The 19644-nt window shown below is 40.6% G+C and overlaps 1 protein-coding gene across 1 annotated transcript in view; it reads left to right on the top strand.

The window, feature by feature from the left end:
* The window catches only part of DNAH9 (dynein axonemal heavy chain 9), a 305906-nt gene that overhangs the window by 150551 nt on the left and 135711 nt on the right, over positions 1 to 19644 (top strand). The window contains exons 39-42 of the mRNA XM_058559699.1: positions 6144 to 6309; positions 8045 to 8147; positions 8723 to 8962; positions 17951 to 18112. Coding sequence (XP_058415682.1) covers positions 6144 to 6309; positions 8045 to 8147; positions 8723 to 8962; positions 17951 to 18112 — 671 coding nt within the window. The remainder of the gene's footprint in view (positions 1 to 6143; positions 6310 to 8044; positions 8148 to 8722; positions 8963 to 17950; positions 18113 to 19644) is intronic.

Below are 19644 nucleotides of genomic sequence, written 5' to 3'. Positions count from 1 at the left end.
TACAGTAATTTCTAAGCCCCAACTGCCAAAGCAAAAGGAACACAAGCGAACCCCTTTTGCTTGAAAAAGGAGTTTAACGTAAACTAAGCTAAAACAAAAATAATATTTTTGGAAGAAATGTTCCGACTTTCAAATGGGCAATAACTCCGCCCAGGGGGTCAATTCATCAAGGTCTCCAGGGGGATATTTTGCAGCTCACTCATCCTGCTAGTCCACTGAATGCCATTTTTCTCAAAATCAGATGTTGTTTTATAGAGGAGGCAGCTGCTTGATAACCCTGCATCTCTCCTCTCTTCCGTTACATCCAGCTCTGGGGTCTCCATTGAGTACTTTCCTAAACACAGATTCGAAACTCATTTAAATACAAATGGGGTTGTTCACATTGCTCGCTAGTGTAGACAACACATGCTTTACTTAGTGTTTATAATGTGCCAAACTTTGTGCTATAGTTCATTTACTCCTCCCCACCCAATGAGACACTGTATCAGTAATGCTTTTGACGGCAAGAAGAAGAAAATCTGATGATAGTGACATAAACAGAGATTTTTTTTTCCATGCAACGAGAAGTCTTGAGGTAGGCAGTTGCTAAATCAACGGCTCAAGGATATCAATGCTATACCTTTGTTCCTTTAACTGCTCCCTTAGAGTGGCAGAATGGCTGCTGCTCCAGCCATCATGTCTGCATTCCAAATGGAAAAAAAGATAAAGGGGTGAGTTAGTGCCCATGTCAGGAAATGATAGCTCTCCAGGAACTCCACAGACTTATGTCTGTGTCTTACTGTTCAGAACAGTGTCACACGGCCACCCCAACTGGAAAATGACTAAAGAGAAGGAGGTTGGAAGTGGTTTCCATCACAGATCTGATGATACTCGCTCTTTTCACAAGATGAGAAAATGGGCTTCGAGGTGTTAAGTGACTTTCCTCAAAGTCACACAATGAGTTAATAGCCAAGCTGTCCTATTTCGTCAAGCCATAGTGGCCTTCCACTTTGATAAGACTGTAAGTCATGCATCTTAATTTCCATCAAAGTATGCCAACATTGCTTCTGTTCATCTGATATCTAGAGCATATGAATAGCTTTCCTTTTGATAGTAAATGAAACAGTCCCTTTGGTTGGTCATTGAAACACTCAACTTTCAATTGACTACTCTCCAGCAGCTGCACCACACGCAGATTAATAACCCCGACGTCTCAAGTTGAGAGAGACAGGGATCTGTGCTCATTCTCCATTCCTCCAGCTTCTCTAAACCTCACACACCCAGTTGCATCGCTTTCATTCTCTTCACTGAGCTACAATTTAGTGATCCACCCTTGGGTATGGTTGAGGGTTAGGATGACACAAGGTAATTTTAAGTTATTTATTTATCTTCTGCAAAATCTCAGTTGAAGACCATGCTCATTTTGTAGCCTGATATACCTTTGTAAGTATCCATGATATACCTTTTAGAATTTAGTGGCTGGAAAACTTTTTTCATACATATGTAGAGATGGATTTGTACCAGTAACTCAGGATAAAACAGCTACTGTAATTAAACACAGGTTTAGTTCTGATCTTTTAAGTAGGTGGTTCATAAAGAACAATGTGAGATACATTTTTATTTGGTTATAGTAACTATGTTGTCCTAGATTATTGGTACAAATAAGTTTCTCCTGTATTGTTTGGGAACCTTTTTTAATTGGTCCGTTTTATGTCTATTCAAATACCTTAAGCCTCTTCTCATTCTTTTTTGAAAATATAAGTAATTTTTAGAAATAAAAGAATTTGTGATGACCCATAGACAGAATAGTTTAGAAAGAGAAAAGTAGAAGCAAAGAACTTGGCCAAGGCATCGATGGGCTTATGTTTGCAGTGTAAAGAGAGTGGGCCCAAAATGACGCTCTTGACAATTCTGAATTCTCTTACCATCCAACTGTGATTTGAATTATTAGGTCAACAAATATTTGAGTGCTTAATTACACTAATTAGATAGAAGCTCAGGTGTCTGAGTATTTGTGTAAAACTAATCTCTGTAACCTGTTCATTAAAAGTTTAAGGTTGAACAGGACCTTTAAAAGAGCTGATCAAACTCTCAACCTCAAAAGATCATCAAGCTCACATTATTACAGAGAGACAGTGCTCGTCCACTTGCCTTAATGTCTTCCAAAAAGGAGATGACACAAAATTAAATCATCAAAGATTTATCATCTGGTGAGCAAGACACTCTGGTTGGCATTGGGGAAGAGAGTTTCAAAGTATAAGAAAACTGAAAACAACACATGTTTCAGACAATAGAGAAACCATTCCAGAAATTTGGGGACCTCTAAATTATGGAACCCAATGCAGCAATTAAAATCATGTTTTAGGAGGATATGTATTATCATATAAAGATGTTTACAATATGTGAAATAGAAAAACATATATAAGCAGAATATGCAGTATAATTCTGATTTTGTAAAGGAAAAATCTAACAGAGCAAATAGACTAGGATGAAATACACCTAAATATTGAAAGTAGTGCTTACTGCTAGGTCATAGAATTATGAGCAATTTTCATTTCATCATTATTATTTTCTATGCTTTTTAATCTTTATGTAATGAATATGTATTATTTTTATAATCATGCAAAGCATGTTAGTTTTTGAAAGAATAAATGCAAAGCCCTTACGATATAACTGAAACATCTTAACACGCGAAAAATTAGATAATATGGAAGGAGAATAGTTCTAGCACAGGTACACAAATCATGTCAGTGCAAGGTAAGACATGGTGGATTACTAATGACCTCTGTCAAAAATATGGTCAGGCAATGAGTTAACTAAACTGGGGTTTTCTCAAGGGCAGAAGCCGTGTTTTAGTAATGTTTCAGAAGTGGTTTGCGGTCGTGGTTACATGAGGTAACCCGGGTTAGAATCCGGGCTTTGCCCTCCGTAGCTGTATGACCTTGGATAAAGTCCCTTAATTTCTCTAAGCCTCAGTTTTCTCATTTGTTAAAAGATTTTTTTAAGGTGATGACATCACGTGATAGGGCTGCTCTGAGGGATCGATGACATAATGCATGCCGAGTCCTCCGTACAGAGCGGGTTCCTAGTAACGCTCCATGGACCAGTGAATGCGCTGCTCGAGTTCAGAGACTGGAGGAGCCAATGGGACAGGAATGGTCAGGGGCAACCCTAGAGAGGGGCTGCCATGGACCAGTGAATGCGCTGCTCGAGTTCAGAGACTGGAGGAGCCAATGGGACAGGAATGGTCAGGGGCAACCCTAGAGAGGGGCTGGGATGCGAGGGCTTACAAGGGATGTGAAAGAAACGTTGGAATCAGTATCTACAGACCTGGATTCTTGTTCCAACAGGGCCTTTACCCTGCCGTCACCTCGATTTCCTTAGTTACAAAATGGAGTTAATGAGTCTTTCTTTGCCTATTCCTGGAGTTTGTTATAATAATAAAATTCATACATTCATTCCTTAATTTAATAAATGTTTTTTGAGCACCCTACTTTGTGCTAGATAATGTTCTGGGTGTTGGGGTTATGACAATGAGAAAAACAGAGAAAGATTCCTGGCCTCATGGAGTTCATAGTGTGGAGGGGGTGAAAAAATAAATAAGTAAAATATATAGGTTTTACCTGGTAATAAGTGCTATGGAGAAAAATGAAGTGGGGACAAGGAATAGGAGGTGGGGATTTTAATTTTGGAGAGAGTTCCAGGGAAGGGCTTACTGAGAAAATGGCATTTGAGTAAATAAATGCCTGATGGGCGTGAGGGAGCAAACTATGCTGACATGTAGGAGAAAAGGATTCCAGGCAGAGGAAACAGCCAGAGCAAAGGCCCTGAGGCAGCAAGTGACTAGTGTGTCAGAAGCAGGATGGCTGGAGCACAGGGAGTGAAGAAGGGAGCAGCAGGAGAGAAAAACCGAGATGCAAGTTGTGCAGAGGTAACCAGACTGGCTTTCGTCCCAAGTTAGATGGGATGCCGCTGGAGGGTTTTAAGCAAGGGCCTGGCACAATCTGATTTATATCTTACAAGGATACCTTTGTCTGCTGTTTTGAGAATATAGGGAAGGGATCTAGGGTGAAAGCAGGAAGACCATTTGGGACGATTTCGTAGTTACCAGGTGAGAGCTGACAGACAGGATGGGAGCAGTGGAGACAGTGAAATGAGATAACAAATGGGAACCCGCTTTGAAAATGAAATTGCTCTTCAAACGTATGATGGTGGTGGAACAGTGCAGGAGGAGTGGTGTGAATAAAAACATAGAGGGCAGCCAGCGCTGCTCCACGCAGCCACAAGCTGAATGCCAAGCCATTCTATATGGAGAAATTCAGTGAGATGGTGCGGAAGAACTACAGGCCTGGGCGTGGGCTTGACTCCCAGGACTTGTTTAGACAATGTCACACCCAGAAATGTGGTGGGAAGGTCCCATTTCTTTATATGTCTCATGTGTTTAGTGCCTTAAATATCAACATGTTTGCTGAAACTTGAACCCACTTATGCTCCTCCAGTTCTGGCTGGAAACAGAATAACGTACTACCATTCCATCTTGGGTGTGACTCCGAGCAGAACTTGGCCAAGAAGGGATCAAAAATGTGTGTGCCTTTCCCAGGGGAGTCCTCTGTCTCTGGAGTACTTAACATCATCCTTTTGAGATAATCTGGTACATTCCAAGGCCACTTCTTGCTAACTGACATGCTTTTCTCCTCAACAATCCTTTAGAAGCATAAAGAGCTTAATCAACCCAAATTATAGGGTCTGCTTAATTCCAGGGCTTGATTAGAATATCACTACTTTGGGAGGAGGAGACACAAGTCTTCCTAAGGAGAGAATTTCCTACTAGAAGGACTGTTCTCAAAAACATGTCCTTGGTGGCCCATTAATTATATTTCAATTTGACAGATCTCGTATATAGTTGTTATATCTGTAGGGGGGAAGAAGGTGTTGGATGATTAATTGGTTGATAGTGTATGTTAATTGGATGCTAATTAAATTTAAATTTAATTCATATTTGAAACACTTAATTTAACTCAGGACCAGAAAATTAGAATATTCAAGCTTCTTGAGGGAACTTGTCTTTCTATCTGTCACCTTTATATGTCTATTGACACTTTCTCCTTGTTTACAAACTTGTTTTTCAAGGGAAGGAATCAGATGGTTCTTAGAGCTTCCAGCTGTAGTAAGAAGTGTTGGTTCTTGTAATACATAAATATTTAATTGCTTTATTGAAAAAAAATACATATATCTTCACTCTATTACTTAAGTTTGTTCTAAACAAGTCCTGTCAGGCTGGAAACGGGGCTGTTTGATTCCTTCCCTCTGCCTGGATAATTGAAGAAACAGCTCCAGAAGAGAGTCTGAATTTAGTCTCCAGAAAGGCACTGAGATGCTCTGATAGGGGCTGAAGACCTGAAGGCAGAGGGGGAGCTGTTCATGATACTGGAAACTTCTGGGAAATTCTCTGAGGCTGTTGTTTCTACTCTCCCTCAGGGAAAACTCCAGGAGATGATCTCTCTGAGAACACTGTTGACAAAATATCCAATAATTCTTCTCTTATAGCCCAGGGGTGGAAGTGGCCTTTACTCAGCCCCAGGATGGGACCCACAGCCTTCATGCACCTCTGCTGTCCAAGGTAGAAAGGGCAGGTCTCCCCAGGGTCTGGTTATTTGTAGATTTCCTTGGGGATAGAGTACCAGGCCTTGGGACTGTGATGGTATCTTCTCTTTCTAGTCTATAAACAAAGAAAACTGGGGACCACAAGGATGACGGAAGGAGCATGGGCTTTGAGGTTTAACTGCTTTGGGTTTGTATCCTGGCTCTACCCTAGAAAAGTTGCTTCTGTCTTTTGAGCCTCGGTTCCCTCATCTGTAAAATGGAATGATAAAACTAATCTTGCAATAATGTTATAAGCATTAAATGAGATCATAATTGCTTGTAAAAACCTAACACGGTGTACACAGGAAGATGTTCTGTGCCTGGTCGAGACTGTCATCATTACTGCCTAGTAATTTCCAGCGTCACCTTCTGGTCCCGTAGAATACCTGAGTCTAACAGTAGCTGCTGCTCACGTTGCACGCGCACGTGCTGCACAGCGCTGGTCCTTGACATCTATACTGGCTTAGTCCTGGCATCCGAGGTTGGAACCTCCTTCCTTCACTAACTGGCTCTCTCCTCAGCTGTCCTGGAGAAGCCTCTAGAAAAGAAGGCTGGCAGAAATTATGGCCCCCCGGGAAACAAGAAGCTTATCTACTTCATTGATGACATGAACATGCCTGAGGTGGACGCCTACGGGACCGTGCAGCCCCACACCATCATCAGGCAGCATCTGGACTACGGCCACTGGTGAGAGCACACACACTGAGGGACCGGGCCGGCCGGGGCAGGCCTGAGGCAGGGCTGCTGGCTAAGTGCTGTTCCGCGGGAACTGCAGACCACGGCTTAGCTCTGGTGCCAGATGAGAATCCCCACGGCAAACAGCATTCCTCAGGGGGTTCTGTTTCCTGCAGTGCTCTTTCAGACCGGGCGTTAATACCCACACGAGGAGTTTGGTCAGAGAAGGTACTGAGCTCGTCTCACATGTTGCCTTCTCAGGGCGGCCTGGTGGTGTAGCTGTTAAGTTTGCGTGCTCTGCTACGGCAGCGCGGGGTTCACAGGTTCAGATCCTGCACGCACACTCACGCACCGCTTATCAAGCCATGCTGTGGCGGTGTCCCGTATAAAGTGGAGGAAGATTGGCACGGATGTTAGTCCAGGGCCAATCTTCCTCAGCAAAAAGAGGAGGATTGGCAACAGATGTTAGCTCAGGGCTAATCTTCCTCACCAAAAAAAAAAGTTGCCTTCTCCCAGCCCCCTAAGCAGAATTAGCCACTCCCCCCCACCCCATGGTCCCATGGCACTGAGCATAGACTTCAAGGATAACACACTGTATGCTACACACGTGTCTGCAGGTCTTAACAGCCTGTGTCTCTTCAGAGCAACTCACAGGGTCTGATATTTTCTCTTGCAACAGTACAGGTTTTAATGGCAAAAGGTCTGAACTTGCCAGAAAAAAAAGCAAGTCGGTGACTTGAGACAATTCTGGCTCACCTACCTCAGACTGAATCAGCTGCTGAGAAAGAGTGGGGAGTACAAGGAAGGAATTCAGAGGGAAGAATTACAATTACGATGGTAACTTGAGTTGCCTTTCATTCAATCCTAACGTCTTTGCTGGACGCCTGCCATGGACAACCATCCCCAGTCTCTGCACCCGTATCTGAGCAGCTGAACTACCCTGGAAAAAGTCAGTCAGGCTAATTAGTTTTACTTTAGATTCATGGTCAGAAACCTTAAATGGGAAGTAGAAACTTCCTGGAAATTCTACCGTATTGTCTTAGCATGTTTACATTTCCGCTCCCAGAAACATCTATTTTATACCTTCTCCTCTCTCCTCAGACTTCCCACCCCACCTCAGCTGATGATCCTTTCCTCACAAGAACACAGACACCGTCTCTGTTTCCTGCTTCCACATCTGTACAACTTATTTACGTCCCGGTGCATCCTCTTCTCCCTCCTCCTGTTACATCTTCCCTAAGGCTTCACCGTCCACCAGCGTGTTGATGCCACTCTCTCCCACCTCCTCAAATCCTCACTTCATCAACTAGTCCCCCATCTCCAGATTGGCTCCTTCACATCAATATTTAAACTTGCACAAATTTCTTCTGCTATGTTTAAAAATATCATTACTGTTCTGTCACTCCCTACGTAACCAAGTTTCTCTGTTTCTACTTCCTCGTCTCCCACTCACTCCTCAGTCCACCGTTATTTGGTTTCTATTTCCTTCACTTCACTCAACTGTTCTTGCTCAACTTCTAACGGTCTGTATTGTGAAGTCCAGCAGACACCGCTGGGTCACTGTCTTTCCTGTTCTGTCTGCAGCACTCTTCCATCTTTTTGGAAATACTGGCTTCCTTTGCTTTCTCGGGTGCCACACACCCCTGATTTTCCTCCTACGATAGGGCACATCCAACCTTGCCTTGACAAGGCGCTCACCTGCCTGGGTCTTCACACAACCCTCACCTGTGGTTTCTGACCCTTCCAGGTATGATCGAAACAAGCTGTCCCTAAAGGAGATCACAAATGTACAGTATGTTTCCTGTATGAACCCCACTGCAGGCAGCTTCACCATCAACCCACGGCTTCAGGTATGGGGGGTGCCGTGGTACCTGGGTCCTAAATACTACCTCACCAGGGCTGGTGTCACTGGATTATAAGTAGTAATGGGCCCTTCCCCTGTCCAGCCTCTTAAAGTGGTAAGTCATATGGGATGCTGACTTGCTTTTCTAGGGGACAGAAAAACTGCTAGACCCAGAGTCATGAAGCTTTTAGAGCTGGAATGGGTCATAGAGGTCACCTGAGTCAACTCATCCTTCAGAATGAAAAATCTTCAGAGAGATGAAATGACTCTCTCAAGGTGATATGGATACTCAGTATCAATTTCAAATTTGGACTCAGATTCCCTGAGTCCAAGTTCAGTTCTTTTCCTACTACACCATCCTGACATCTTTGACCAAAGGTCCAAAGCCCGCTATTCCCCCAGTCATTTTAGCTCCAACCTAAGTTTGGGTTTAGTGTGAGATATGTGACCAGAATGTAGAATTCAAAGCCCCCATAAGATTTCTTCATTGTTTTACCCAAATCCAGAAAAGATGATTTTCATTCTGTGATAGGGGTTGTCTAACTCATGGCCTCCTCCACATGCCTCTGTTTCCTTGGGCAGCGTCACTTCAGTGTGTTCGTCCTCTCCTTCCCGGGAGCAGAGGCCCTGTCCTCCATCTACAGCACCATCCTGACTCAGCATCTGAAGCTCGGAAACTTCCCAGCATCACTGCAGAAATCTGTCCCCCAGCTGATCAATCTGGCCCTCACTTTCCACCAGAAAATCGCCACCACATTCCTACCCACAGCGATCAAATTCCACTACATCTTCAATCTCAGAGACTTCGCCAACATTTTCCAGGTGAGTCCATCTGCTCTGAGTCACCTTAGAAGGCTTAGTCACGATCCCGTTCCTTCTGTTCTTAGTAAAATAATAGTTAATGTCAAACTCTTAGGCAGGGGCACACTTCACATGGTCAGGAAGATAAACAGGTAGACAGAGTGCTGTGGGCTTCACGAGGAAGGACTTCAACAAGATAGAGTTCTGTTTGTGGATTAAATCATTTCCCAGTAAGCAGAATGCATTTCTGAGTCAGTTTCTTCAGGCTGGAGAAGGCTCAGCATCTTGGAGATAACATTGTATAATGTTTGCAGCATGCCTAGGAAGGAAAATGGCACAGAAGAAAGAAAGAGAAAACTATTTTGCAGCCCCTGGTGGTACACCCATTGTTCTTGGGGTGAAAAAGAATGTCCCCCAAACCATGCAGGATAGGTCTGCTTCCTGAAGAAGCCGTGTTGGAATACTCCTATGACACCATCTGCCAGCCCCTGGGATGCCTCAGTCCTAAAAATTCCAGGTTCTTTTCAAGGCCAAAGCCATGCCAGATCCTTCCAGCTGCTCATCTGAATAGTGATGGCCTGTCTCTGCCTGTTGCTTGCAGTTGCTTGGCCCTTCACTGTCAAAACTCCAGAGGGCAATGCAGCAGACCCCAGCCCTCCCTTCCCATTGGTCTGGTACAGCATCCTCACATAGTAGAGTCCACAACTCCCCCATCCTGGACAAGAATCTGCAGAAACTACTTTTCAGAGAGACTCCTCCCCAAGACAGCACTGAGCTGTTATTGAGGGAAGGATGCCTTTTACACCAAGCAGAGGCCACAGCTTCAGGGAAATGTCAGTGTGACCAGGAAGTGAGCCATGACTTTCCGTGGGGAGCACATGTGGTTGGAATTAATTACCTGGGGCACTGCCTGTGCAGGTAGGACTCTGGGGAACCTCAGACTCAGCAAAGGTCAAGACCCTGAAGACATAGGGCTGCATGTCCCAGCCAGGACTCTTGGTTGAAAGGAGCAGAAACCTACTAAACATTAGTTCACAGATCTAAGAGCTATACTCCAGGAAGGCTTAACCTGAAGGTGGTGCCGCTGAGCCCTACAGCAGGGTCAAGTCTCTGAGATCACATCCAAGCTGGCTCAGGACAGCACCCTGGGTCATGGACCTCCCAAACAGTAAGCCGGTTCAAAATGAGGAAACGGAGATTATGTAGACTTGCCTAAGAGCACACAGCCAGCTAGTGAAGGACCTGGAACTAGAATCTCAGTCTTCTGGTGGCTGGCCTGCACCCATTCTGTCCTTCTCATCCATACTTCCAATGAGGAAAACAAGCAAGAGACAGTTGGGGCAGCAAGAAAGACTCAGCTCCAAGCTGTAGAGCCTGCAGCTCTGTGGCTCTCAGGCCTGGACGAGGGCAAAGTTTGTGCTTACCCACTGTTATCACCCATTTATTGAGCAATAATTGAGAAAGACATTTTTTATCACACAGTCCTTCTCTTAAATCTCACTGCAGCGTGATGAGGTGGAGGTGTTACCATCCACGTTTTCCAAATGAAAAAAAAAGGAGTTAAAGTCATTTGATCAAATTCACATTGCTCATGGTGGCAGAAGTAAAAGGAGGAGAGGTGGGTAAGTCTTTTACCAGAAGCTCCCAGCCCTAGCTCCTGCCTGGACAGGCACCTTGTCACCTGTACAGCCTGAGATTTATACTCACGACAGCCCTTTGGGATACACATTATTATCCCAATTTAACAGAGGCTCAGAGAAGTTACCAGCTAGTAGATGACAGCATGAGTGGTCATGGAAGTAGAAAAGCATAAACGATGTTAGCGGAATAACAAGTAGCCCAGCCCAGTGGGAATGGAGAGCAGTATGGAGGGGCTGGTGAGAGATGAGATTGGGAAGATAATCTGAGACCAGATTGGGCCCTCGTAAGAAGTCTGACTTTAGTCTGTAATAATAGCTAGCATTTATTGAACACAGTCCTAAGACCTTTACATCTATTAGCTAATAATTTAATCCTCACAGCAACCATATAAGGCAAAAGAATCATTATTTCCAACTTAGAATTGATAAAACTGTGCTACAGATAAATCAAGTACCTTGAGCATGATCATGTAAGCAGCAGCAGTGGTATCCAAAACTAGAATGTTCAGCCCTACTGTGCAGGTAATTCAGGGTGACAAAAGCTTCTTGAGGAAGGAGGGTTCTATTCCAGCCCTGTTTTAGTGGCAACTGGCACAATATCAAGGAAGAACCAGGCAGAGGAGATCCTGGAGTGGGGTCTAAGTCTCTTGTTCACTCTGGCCCGTTTCTTTGCCTGACTCAGGCAGCCTGAGTGGCACCCCCTCCCCCCAGGCTCTGTATCCCAGCCAGGCCTCTCTGCAGTCTGCCAGCCATCAGTCACCTGCCACAAGTATGGGAAAGTGCATCCTCCACTGGAGCGCCTGCCTTCCTTCAACCACACAGCCCCTCGCCCTCCTCCTCCGGAGGGGAGTGTCAAGCTCAAGGCTTGACCACAACTCCCCCTGCCTCGCTCCCTTCCTGCCTGCTTGTCTAGAGGCCTGATGGAAGAGATGAAGGGGATGGTTGAATGCCCACAGGAGACAGGCACTGCCTAGAGAGCGGACTGTTTTCCTCCATCCAGCTTGATTCAAGGCTCAGTAATTCAGGCCCTCTCTGTGATTCCCTCACTCTACCCCAGTCAGGACAGAATTTGATAGTGCTCTGAGTAGCAGAAATCATTAGCCTTTCCCATCTCAGTGCCACACATAGCTATCTAAGATGGTGCAAAGTTTGCACTTGACATGCTCACATTGACTGAGCCCTTAATTTTCAGTCAGTCTGGGTGTGGCTATAAAAGGGCTTATAAACTTCAACTGATAGCACATCTCACTGTAAATCACCAAGTCCTAAAAGCAGGGTTGCTGCTTGCTGCTTTTTCCTGCCCTCTGCATCTCATACATGACTGACACCTAGGAGAGCTGAGAAGGAGAGATATGTGTGTGGGTAGAGCCAAAGGGACCTGATGGAATTTCTTTTTTTTTTCCAAATAAACTTTTATTAAAATATAACATGCAAGAAGAAAAGAGCACAAGACATAAGCATACAGCTTGGCTGATTGTCACAAAGTCATCACACCTATGTAACCACAATTCAGGTCAAGAAATAGAAGATTCCCAGCATCTCCAAAGCTCCTCCTTTTCCTTCCTTTCATTCACTCTTTCCTCCTCCTCCCAGAGGTAAATACTGTCTGGACTTCTAACACCATAAGTTATTTTGGCCTATTTTTGACTTTAAATAAAGAGAATCATATGGTAAATATTCTTTTGTATCTTTGTTCAATAGTCTGTTTGTTCCTATATATACAATCATGTTGTTGGTAAATAATAGTAATTTCTTTTTTTCCAATCCTAAAATCTTCAAATTTCTTTTTCTTGTCTTACTGTGATGGCTGCAACTGCCAGTACAATGTTGAAGAGAAGTGATGAGACAGGCATCTTGTTGCATTCCTAATTTTAGGGTGAAAAGCTTTTAATAGCTGACCGTTAAGTATGATGCTTACTATATTGTGGATGCTCTTTGCCAGATTAAGAAAATTTCTTCCTGTTTATAGTTTACTAAGAGTTTAAACCATGAATGTGTGTTGAGACTGAAATGATTTTTCTGCATATGTTGAAATAATTATATTGATTTTTTTCTCCTTTGTTCTGGAAATGTCATAAATTACACTGATTGTTTTTGAATGTTAGATGAACCTTGCCTTCCTGGAATCAACCCAACTTGGTTGTTACATGTTGAACTTTTTATATTTTGCTGGATTACACTTGCTATTTTTTTCTATATAATTTTTACATCTTTATTAATAATATTATCCTATAATTTTCCTTTCCTCTAGTATTCTAAGTTTATGAAGTCCTCATAAAATGCATTGGGAAGGGTTCCCTCTTTTTTCTACTCTCTGGAAGACTTTGTAAAACATTGTATTGTGCCTTCCTTAAATGTTGGAAAAATTTACTGGTGAAATCATCTGGAGTTTTCTTTGTGGAAGATTTTAAATTATGAATTCAATTTCTTTAATACTTATTAGTTCAGATTTTCTATTCATGTATCGGTTGTGATAAGATGTTGATATCATCAATAATTTCTAATTTATTGGCATAAAATTGTTTATAATATCCTGTTATTATCTTTTAAATATCTGCTGTATCTCACATTGTGTCCTCTTTCTTGTTCTAGATATAGATTATGTGCGCCTTTTTCTATTTTTCCCTTTTTATCTTCTAACAGCCTTGCTGGGGAGTTATCAACTATTTAATGTTTACTAAGTTTATCAACTGTTATCAACTGTTTAAAGTTTACTAGTCTTTTAAAGAAACTGAAAAGTATATCAATATTTTTTTTTACCTTATTGACTATCTCTGTTTGATATCTGTTTTTTATATTATTAATATTTTCCCTTTTCTTTATAATCTCCTTCTTCTTACTTACTTTGGGTTTGGGGTTAGTTTGTTCTTCTTTTTCTAACTCCTTGACGTGGTTACTTAGATCATTAACTGTCAGCCTTTCATGTCTTCTAAAACATTCATTTTAAGGCTATAAATTTATTTCTAATTATATCATTAGCTGTATCATGCAAGCTTTTATATGTTGTATTTTTATTATCATTCATTTCACAATAGTTCTTAATTTCCCCTATGATTTCTTCTTTAATCCATGGGATATTTTGAAGTATATTGCTTTATTTTCCAAAATTTAGAGATTTTCTAGTTATCTTTCTTTTATTGATGCCTAGCCTAATTTCGCTGTTATTAGAAAAAATGCTCATATGATTTGATTCTAATAAAATATAATTATATGTAACACACTATAATTTTAGTAAAATATGATTCTATTCCTTTGAAATTTGTTGAGATTTACTTTGTGTCCCAAGGTATGACAAGTGTGCACTTTTAAAATAATGCTTTCTGCAGGTGTTGGGTGTAGTTTTATCAATATGTCAATTAGGTCAAGCTTGTAAATCATATTGTTTAAATTTTCTATATCCTTACTGATTTTTTTGTCTGCTTGTTCTGTCAGTTTCCAAAAAAGATATGTTAAAATCCCCCACTGTGATTGTGAACCTGTCAATTTCTCCTTTTATTTCTGTCACGTGTGCTTTATGTATTTTGAAGCTGTGTTATTAGGTGCATACAAATTTAGAATTACTATATCTTCCTAGTGGGTTTACCTTTTTCTTATTATTAAATGGACTTCTTTATTTCTAAAAATGGCTCTTCCTTTAAAGTCAACTTTGTATGATATTAGCATGGCTACTCCATATTCTTTTCATCAGTATCTTCATGATATATTGTTTTCCCATTTCTTATCCCAGCTTTTTTGTATTCTTATATTTAATTTACGTCTCCTATAAGCAGCATACAGATGGGATTTTTTCAATCTAGTTTGATAATCATTGTCTTTTAATTAAAATGTTTAGTTCATTTATATTTGATGTTATTTTATATAATAGTATATTTAGGATTATTTCTACTTTATACCATTTGTTTTCAATATGCACTACCTAGTCTGTGTTTTCTTTCCTCTCATTCCTTGTATTCTATGGAACAAATTATATAAGTTTTTCTTCTTTTATTTTCTCTCTCTTTATCATGCTATACATCCTTTTACTATACATCTAATGGTTACCAAATACCTCATTTTATCCTTTTTTCTTTTATAAATTAGTACTTTTATCAATTGCCATACAATGCAAGAATCTTAGAAGAATTTACCTTTCTCCAATTTTTATGCTGTTGCTATTCATTTTAATTCAATGTATATTGAAAACCCATAATACACAAATGTTTTTATGTTAGTAAGTCAACATTTATCGAGATTTATTCACATATTATTCTTCCCCTTGCTTTTTATTCCTGCTGCATTTCTGTTCTTCCATTTGGAATCATTTTTATTCTGCCTGAAGAACTCCTTTAGTGTTTACTTTAGTGTATATCTGCTAGAGAGGAATCTCTCAGTTTTTATTTGACTGAAATGCATTTGTTTCTTATTTCTTAAGAATTTTAGGAGCGGGTGTAGAATTCTAGGTTGGCAGCTGTTTTCTTTTGGCACTTTGAAGGTGTCATTCCATTGTATTCTGGTTTCCATTGTTTCTGTTGAGAAAGTATCTCTGTCTTACTGTTTCTCTGAGGATACACATATTTTTTTCACTTGCCAGCTTTTAAGATTTTCTCTTTCTCTTTGATTTTCCAAAAATTTTACTATTATGCCTAAGTTGTCCAAGGCAGTAGTATTTATATTTATCCTGCTTAACATTTGTAGAAGTTTTCAATCCGGTTTGATGTATTTTTTCAGTTTTAGAGACATTGCAGCCAATATCTCTTCAAATATTGCTTCTGCTTCTCTGTCTTTTCTTCTTCTTCTATTCCAATATATGAGACCTTTTCACTATATCCCATATGTCTTATATGCTCTTTTCCTTTTTTTTCTGTTTGTGATTCAATCTGAATATCTTGTGCTAATCTCTTTTCCTGTTCATTAATTCTCTTTTTAGCTGTGTCTATTCTGCTGTTAACCCATTTGTTAGGTCTTAATTTCAGTTACTGTAATTTGTGATAATTTTTTATTTGAGAATTTCTATTTGATTCATTTTTAAAGATTCTAGTTCTTTGCTGAAATTCTTTACCTTGTCATCTAATTTCTTGGTCATATTAATCATAGTTTTGTTAAAGTTTGTGTATAATAATTCCAATACATATATCTTCTGTGGTTCAGTTTTTTCCTTGGTCTCAGTCATATTGTCTGTTATTCCTGGTGATTTTTGTTTGATTACCAGATATTATGAGTTTTAAAATGTGCAGATAATTTGAGGGTTTAGATGATGATAAATTCTTTCAGAGAATATATACTTTTGCTTTTGGCAAGTAGTAACCAGGGATTGAGGAGATTGAAGTTAGGCTTCAGTTTCTATGAGGGCTGAATGATTTGTGGTTCATGCATACTCCTAGTGTATAACCCTCTGAGGAGGTCCCTTGGGGTTTTTAGCTATACCCCCTTCTTGGTAATCCCTGAACTCCAATTTTCCTCTTCCAGACTCCATGAGACAAGAAAACTTTGCTCAGCATCTTAACTTCTCTCTTGTCTCTGCCTTTTCAGTTTCTGAACCTGTAAGCCATTGCTTGTGAATTGACAAATGTCTGAAGAGGAAAAATGGTGCTGAATTTTGGGTTCCTCTCTCTTCCTTCTCTTCTCTCTGTTATCTCAGCCCCTCAAGCCCTCATTGCCTTGGTTACTCTCTAATGCCTACAAAAAGATGAAGCTTTAAGAATAACTCTCTTGTCTTTTCTAGTTGATCTCAATACTTTGGTCTATGATCAGCTATTCTGCCATTACCAAAACCAGAAATCTTGGTGGAGGTTGTTGCTATGTTATAGTAGTTGAAGGATTCAATATTAGTCCATTAATTTTTTTCAACAGCATTCATTGAAAATCTAGTTTATGCCAGGCTTCATGCTAGGTGCTAATAATACAATGATAGAAATAAACCACATCCAAAATGAAGTCTCTCAATTTCCCTGCCTTTGAGACACTCACCATGACCTGGAAGAAATAAACCTGGACAAAGAAAAATAATTTTAGAAACTAATAATTCTTCTATAATAGAGATTTATATATAAAGGGTTATGTGGAGCACATCAGAAGGAATGCTGTCGGACAGGAAAGGAGATGTCATGGAAGACTTCAACAAAGAGATATCAATTGACCTAGATCTTGAAATGTGAGCATAGCAAGCAAAGTAGAAGGCACGAAGGCACAGAAAGTATGCAGGCTTAGAAAATAATTTGAATTTTGTGAAACTGAAATCTAGATTTTATGGGAAGTGATGGTAAGATTGATCATGAGAAAGCAGACTGGTAGTTGTATTATGACCAGCCCTTTATGCCATGCTGATGAAGCTGAGCATTATTCTGTCAGTAATGAGGAACCATTCAATGACCCCTTTTCCTTTAAGACAAGAAAGAAAGCAATGAGGGCAAGCAGAGATATGGGTGAATTTGAAGTTGTAGGACTTGTTGAAGTTGTTGAGGGGCTTTAATCTTAGTGGTCTCCATTTTTCAATGAAAAGGAAGGCTAAGACCTTGACTAATAGTCACAGAGATAGGTGACAGAGAAATTTGGAAAGAGTAGTAAAGATTTGGAATAATTCCTGTGGCATATAGGAAGGAGAACCTACTAGAGATGAATACATTAATTGCTGACCTGCAAAGGTTAGCTATATTCCAGCCCTTTGTCATCTTTCTGATTTTACATAAGCAGTTGTCACCTAGATAAGTTTTCAAAATGGCACTTATGGAATTGAAATACAGCAGAGAAGCCACCTCGCCCATCATCGTGGTGATTTAGAGTGTAGTGGTTAAAATTCCAGGTTCTGAGGTCAGGCAGACCTTGTGGTTTTGAACTAAGACTACTTAACTGTATGACATTGGGCATGCTTCCAATCTTTCTGAATCCCAATCTCCACATTATACAAAATGGGTATAGTAAGGGGCCGGCCCCGTGGCTTAGCGGTTGAGTGCGCACGCTCCGCTGCTGGTGGCCCAGGTTCGGATCCCGGGTGCGCACCAACTCAGCGCTTGTCCGGCCACACTGAGGTGGCGTCCCACATATAGCGACTAAAAGGATGTGCCGCTATGACATACGACTGTCTACTGGTGCTTTGGGGAGAAAAAGGGAAAAAAAGGAGGAGGATTGGCAATAGATGTTGGCTCAGGGCCGGTCTTCCTCAGCAAAAAGAAGATTGGTATGAATGTTAGCTCAGGGCTGATCTTCCTCACAAAAAAAAAAAAATGAGTATAGTAAAAATTACTTTGTAAAATCATCATGATGGTCAAATGAGCTCTGTCTGGCAAAACATCTAGTCCAGTACCTATCACATAACTGGCTTCAATAAATTGTAGCTGTTGTAGCTTTAAGTTGTTATTCATGTGTTTTTGTGTTTTGTCTGTTCTTCTTAAAGGGCATTCTCTTCTCCTCAGTGGAATGTGTAAAATCCACACAGGACCTAGTAAAGCTCTATCTTCATGAATCAAATCGGGTTTATCGGGATAAGATGGTGGAAGAAAAGGACTTTGATCTTTTTGATAAAATCCAGACAGAAGTGATCAAGAAAATTTTTGGTGTGAGTATTGCCCTGTGAATTTCTTTTACATTTGAAAAATAATGATAATTATGCAGATGATCACCCAAATGATAAAATCTAGCCCATAAATTAGAGAAAATCCGGGGTTAGAGCAAAGAAAATCTGTCATTATTTTGCCAAGGTAAAAATTGCTGGGGCAAGAAGAGACACAAATTAGTCAAAGAATCTCAGTGTTGAGAATGTCTTGAAGGTCATCTGATCCAAATCCTCATCCTGCACTAACTCGTATCAGTAGCATTTCCCAGATTGGTCATCCCAGTTGACACTCCAGCATCCTTGGAAATGCACAATCTCATGTTTCCCAAGGCAACCATTTTGGAACTGCTAATGACTGGAAATTTAGAACAATTTTGAAATTTGGAACAATTTTAAAGACTGGAAATTTATTCTAATAATGAATTCTAAAATTTATTTCCCTGTCCACTAATCCTATGTCTACATGACAAACCTTCAAATATTTAAGACCATTTATCTTGTCCTTCCTGAGTCTTCTCTTCCCCAGGCCAAATAGCCTCTGTCGTCTTAGCCATTTCTGGCATGGCTTGTTTTCAAAGCCAGAGAAATTTGACATTATCTTGGTTACTCTTCCATCAGTCCTCGCCTCTGAAATTGTGGTGCCCAACTTTCATCATACAATCTAGATGGGGTCTGACCAGAAGCAAGATCATCATTCTCCTTTTCTCATCTGCTATAGTTTTGTTACTGTGTTTCCCAAAGTGTGTCCTGCTAAAGAGTTGTACTACACCGTGCCTTCAGCACATTAAAGCCCTGAAAATCTTGAATACCCCTGATTCACATATCATTTCCCAAACATATTCGACCCTAAAATTATTTTCCCTTCATAAAACCTATTAATAATTTGCAGAATGAATGGTCCACTGAATATGCCTTGGGCAACACTGATAAATTAACACAGCCTAAGATCATATTACATTCTTAGTGTCAAAATTACTGCATAACTAACACGAGCCTTCTGTTGACCAAAGCCCCATATTTTCCACACATACTGCTGTCTGTCCTCTCTTGAACCTAGAAATAATTAGATCTTTTCTTTAAGCATACCATGTTGTCCCCATGCTCACCTTGTTAGGTTTACCTCCATGTTTTTTCCTGATAAGATCCTGGGTCTACTTCTGAAGATATTTACAGTCCATCTGGACCTATATGACAGCTTTTTGAATGTTTGCACATCATTTTAAGTAACTTATTTGGATCTGCTGTTTACTAGGCCAAACACCCTGAATTCCTCCAGTCATCCCATCATTTTTATATGGCCTGTTGTTCAGCACTCTGACATCCTAGATGCCCCTCTCTGAGCATTGTAGAGTTTGTCAATTTATGTATTCACTGCTAGCTCTGCAAATGAGCCTTAGCTGTCTTCTTAAGCTGGTCTGAGCTAGCACTTCAGAGTAACAACACTCAGTCTTTGAAATAGTGGTTCTTATGTGAGTCTGAATACTAAGGACACATCCTTTTGATCATGGACCCAGATAGAATTAATAGTGCCATTA

This window comes from Diceros bicornis, chromosome 18 (genome assembly GCF_020826845.1).
Source record: "Diceros bicornis minor isolate mBicDic1 chromosome 18, mDicBic1.mat.cur, whole genome shotgun sequence".
Classification (NCBI taxonomy): Eukaryota; Metazoa; Chordata; class Mammalia; order Perissodactyla; family Rhinocerotidae; genus Diceros; species Diceros bicornis.
This window is presented reverse-complemented; position numbering and strand designations above follow the sequence as displayed.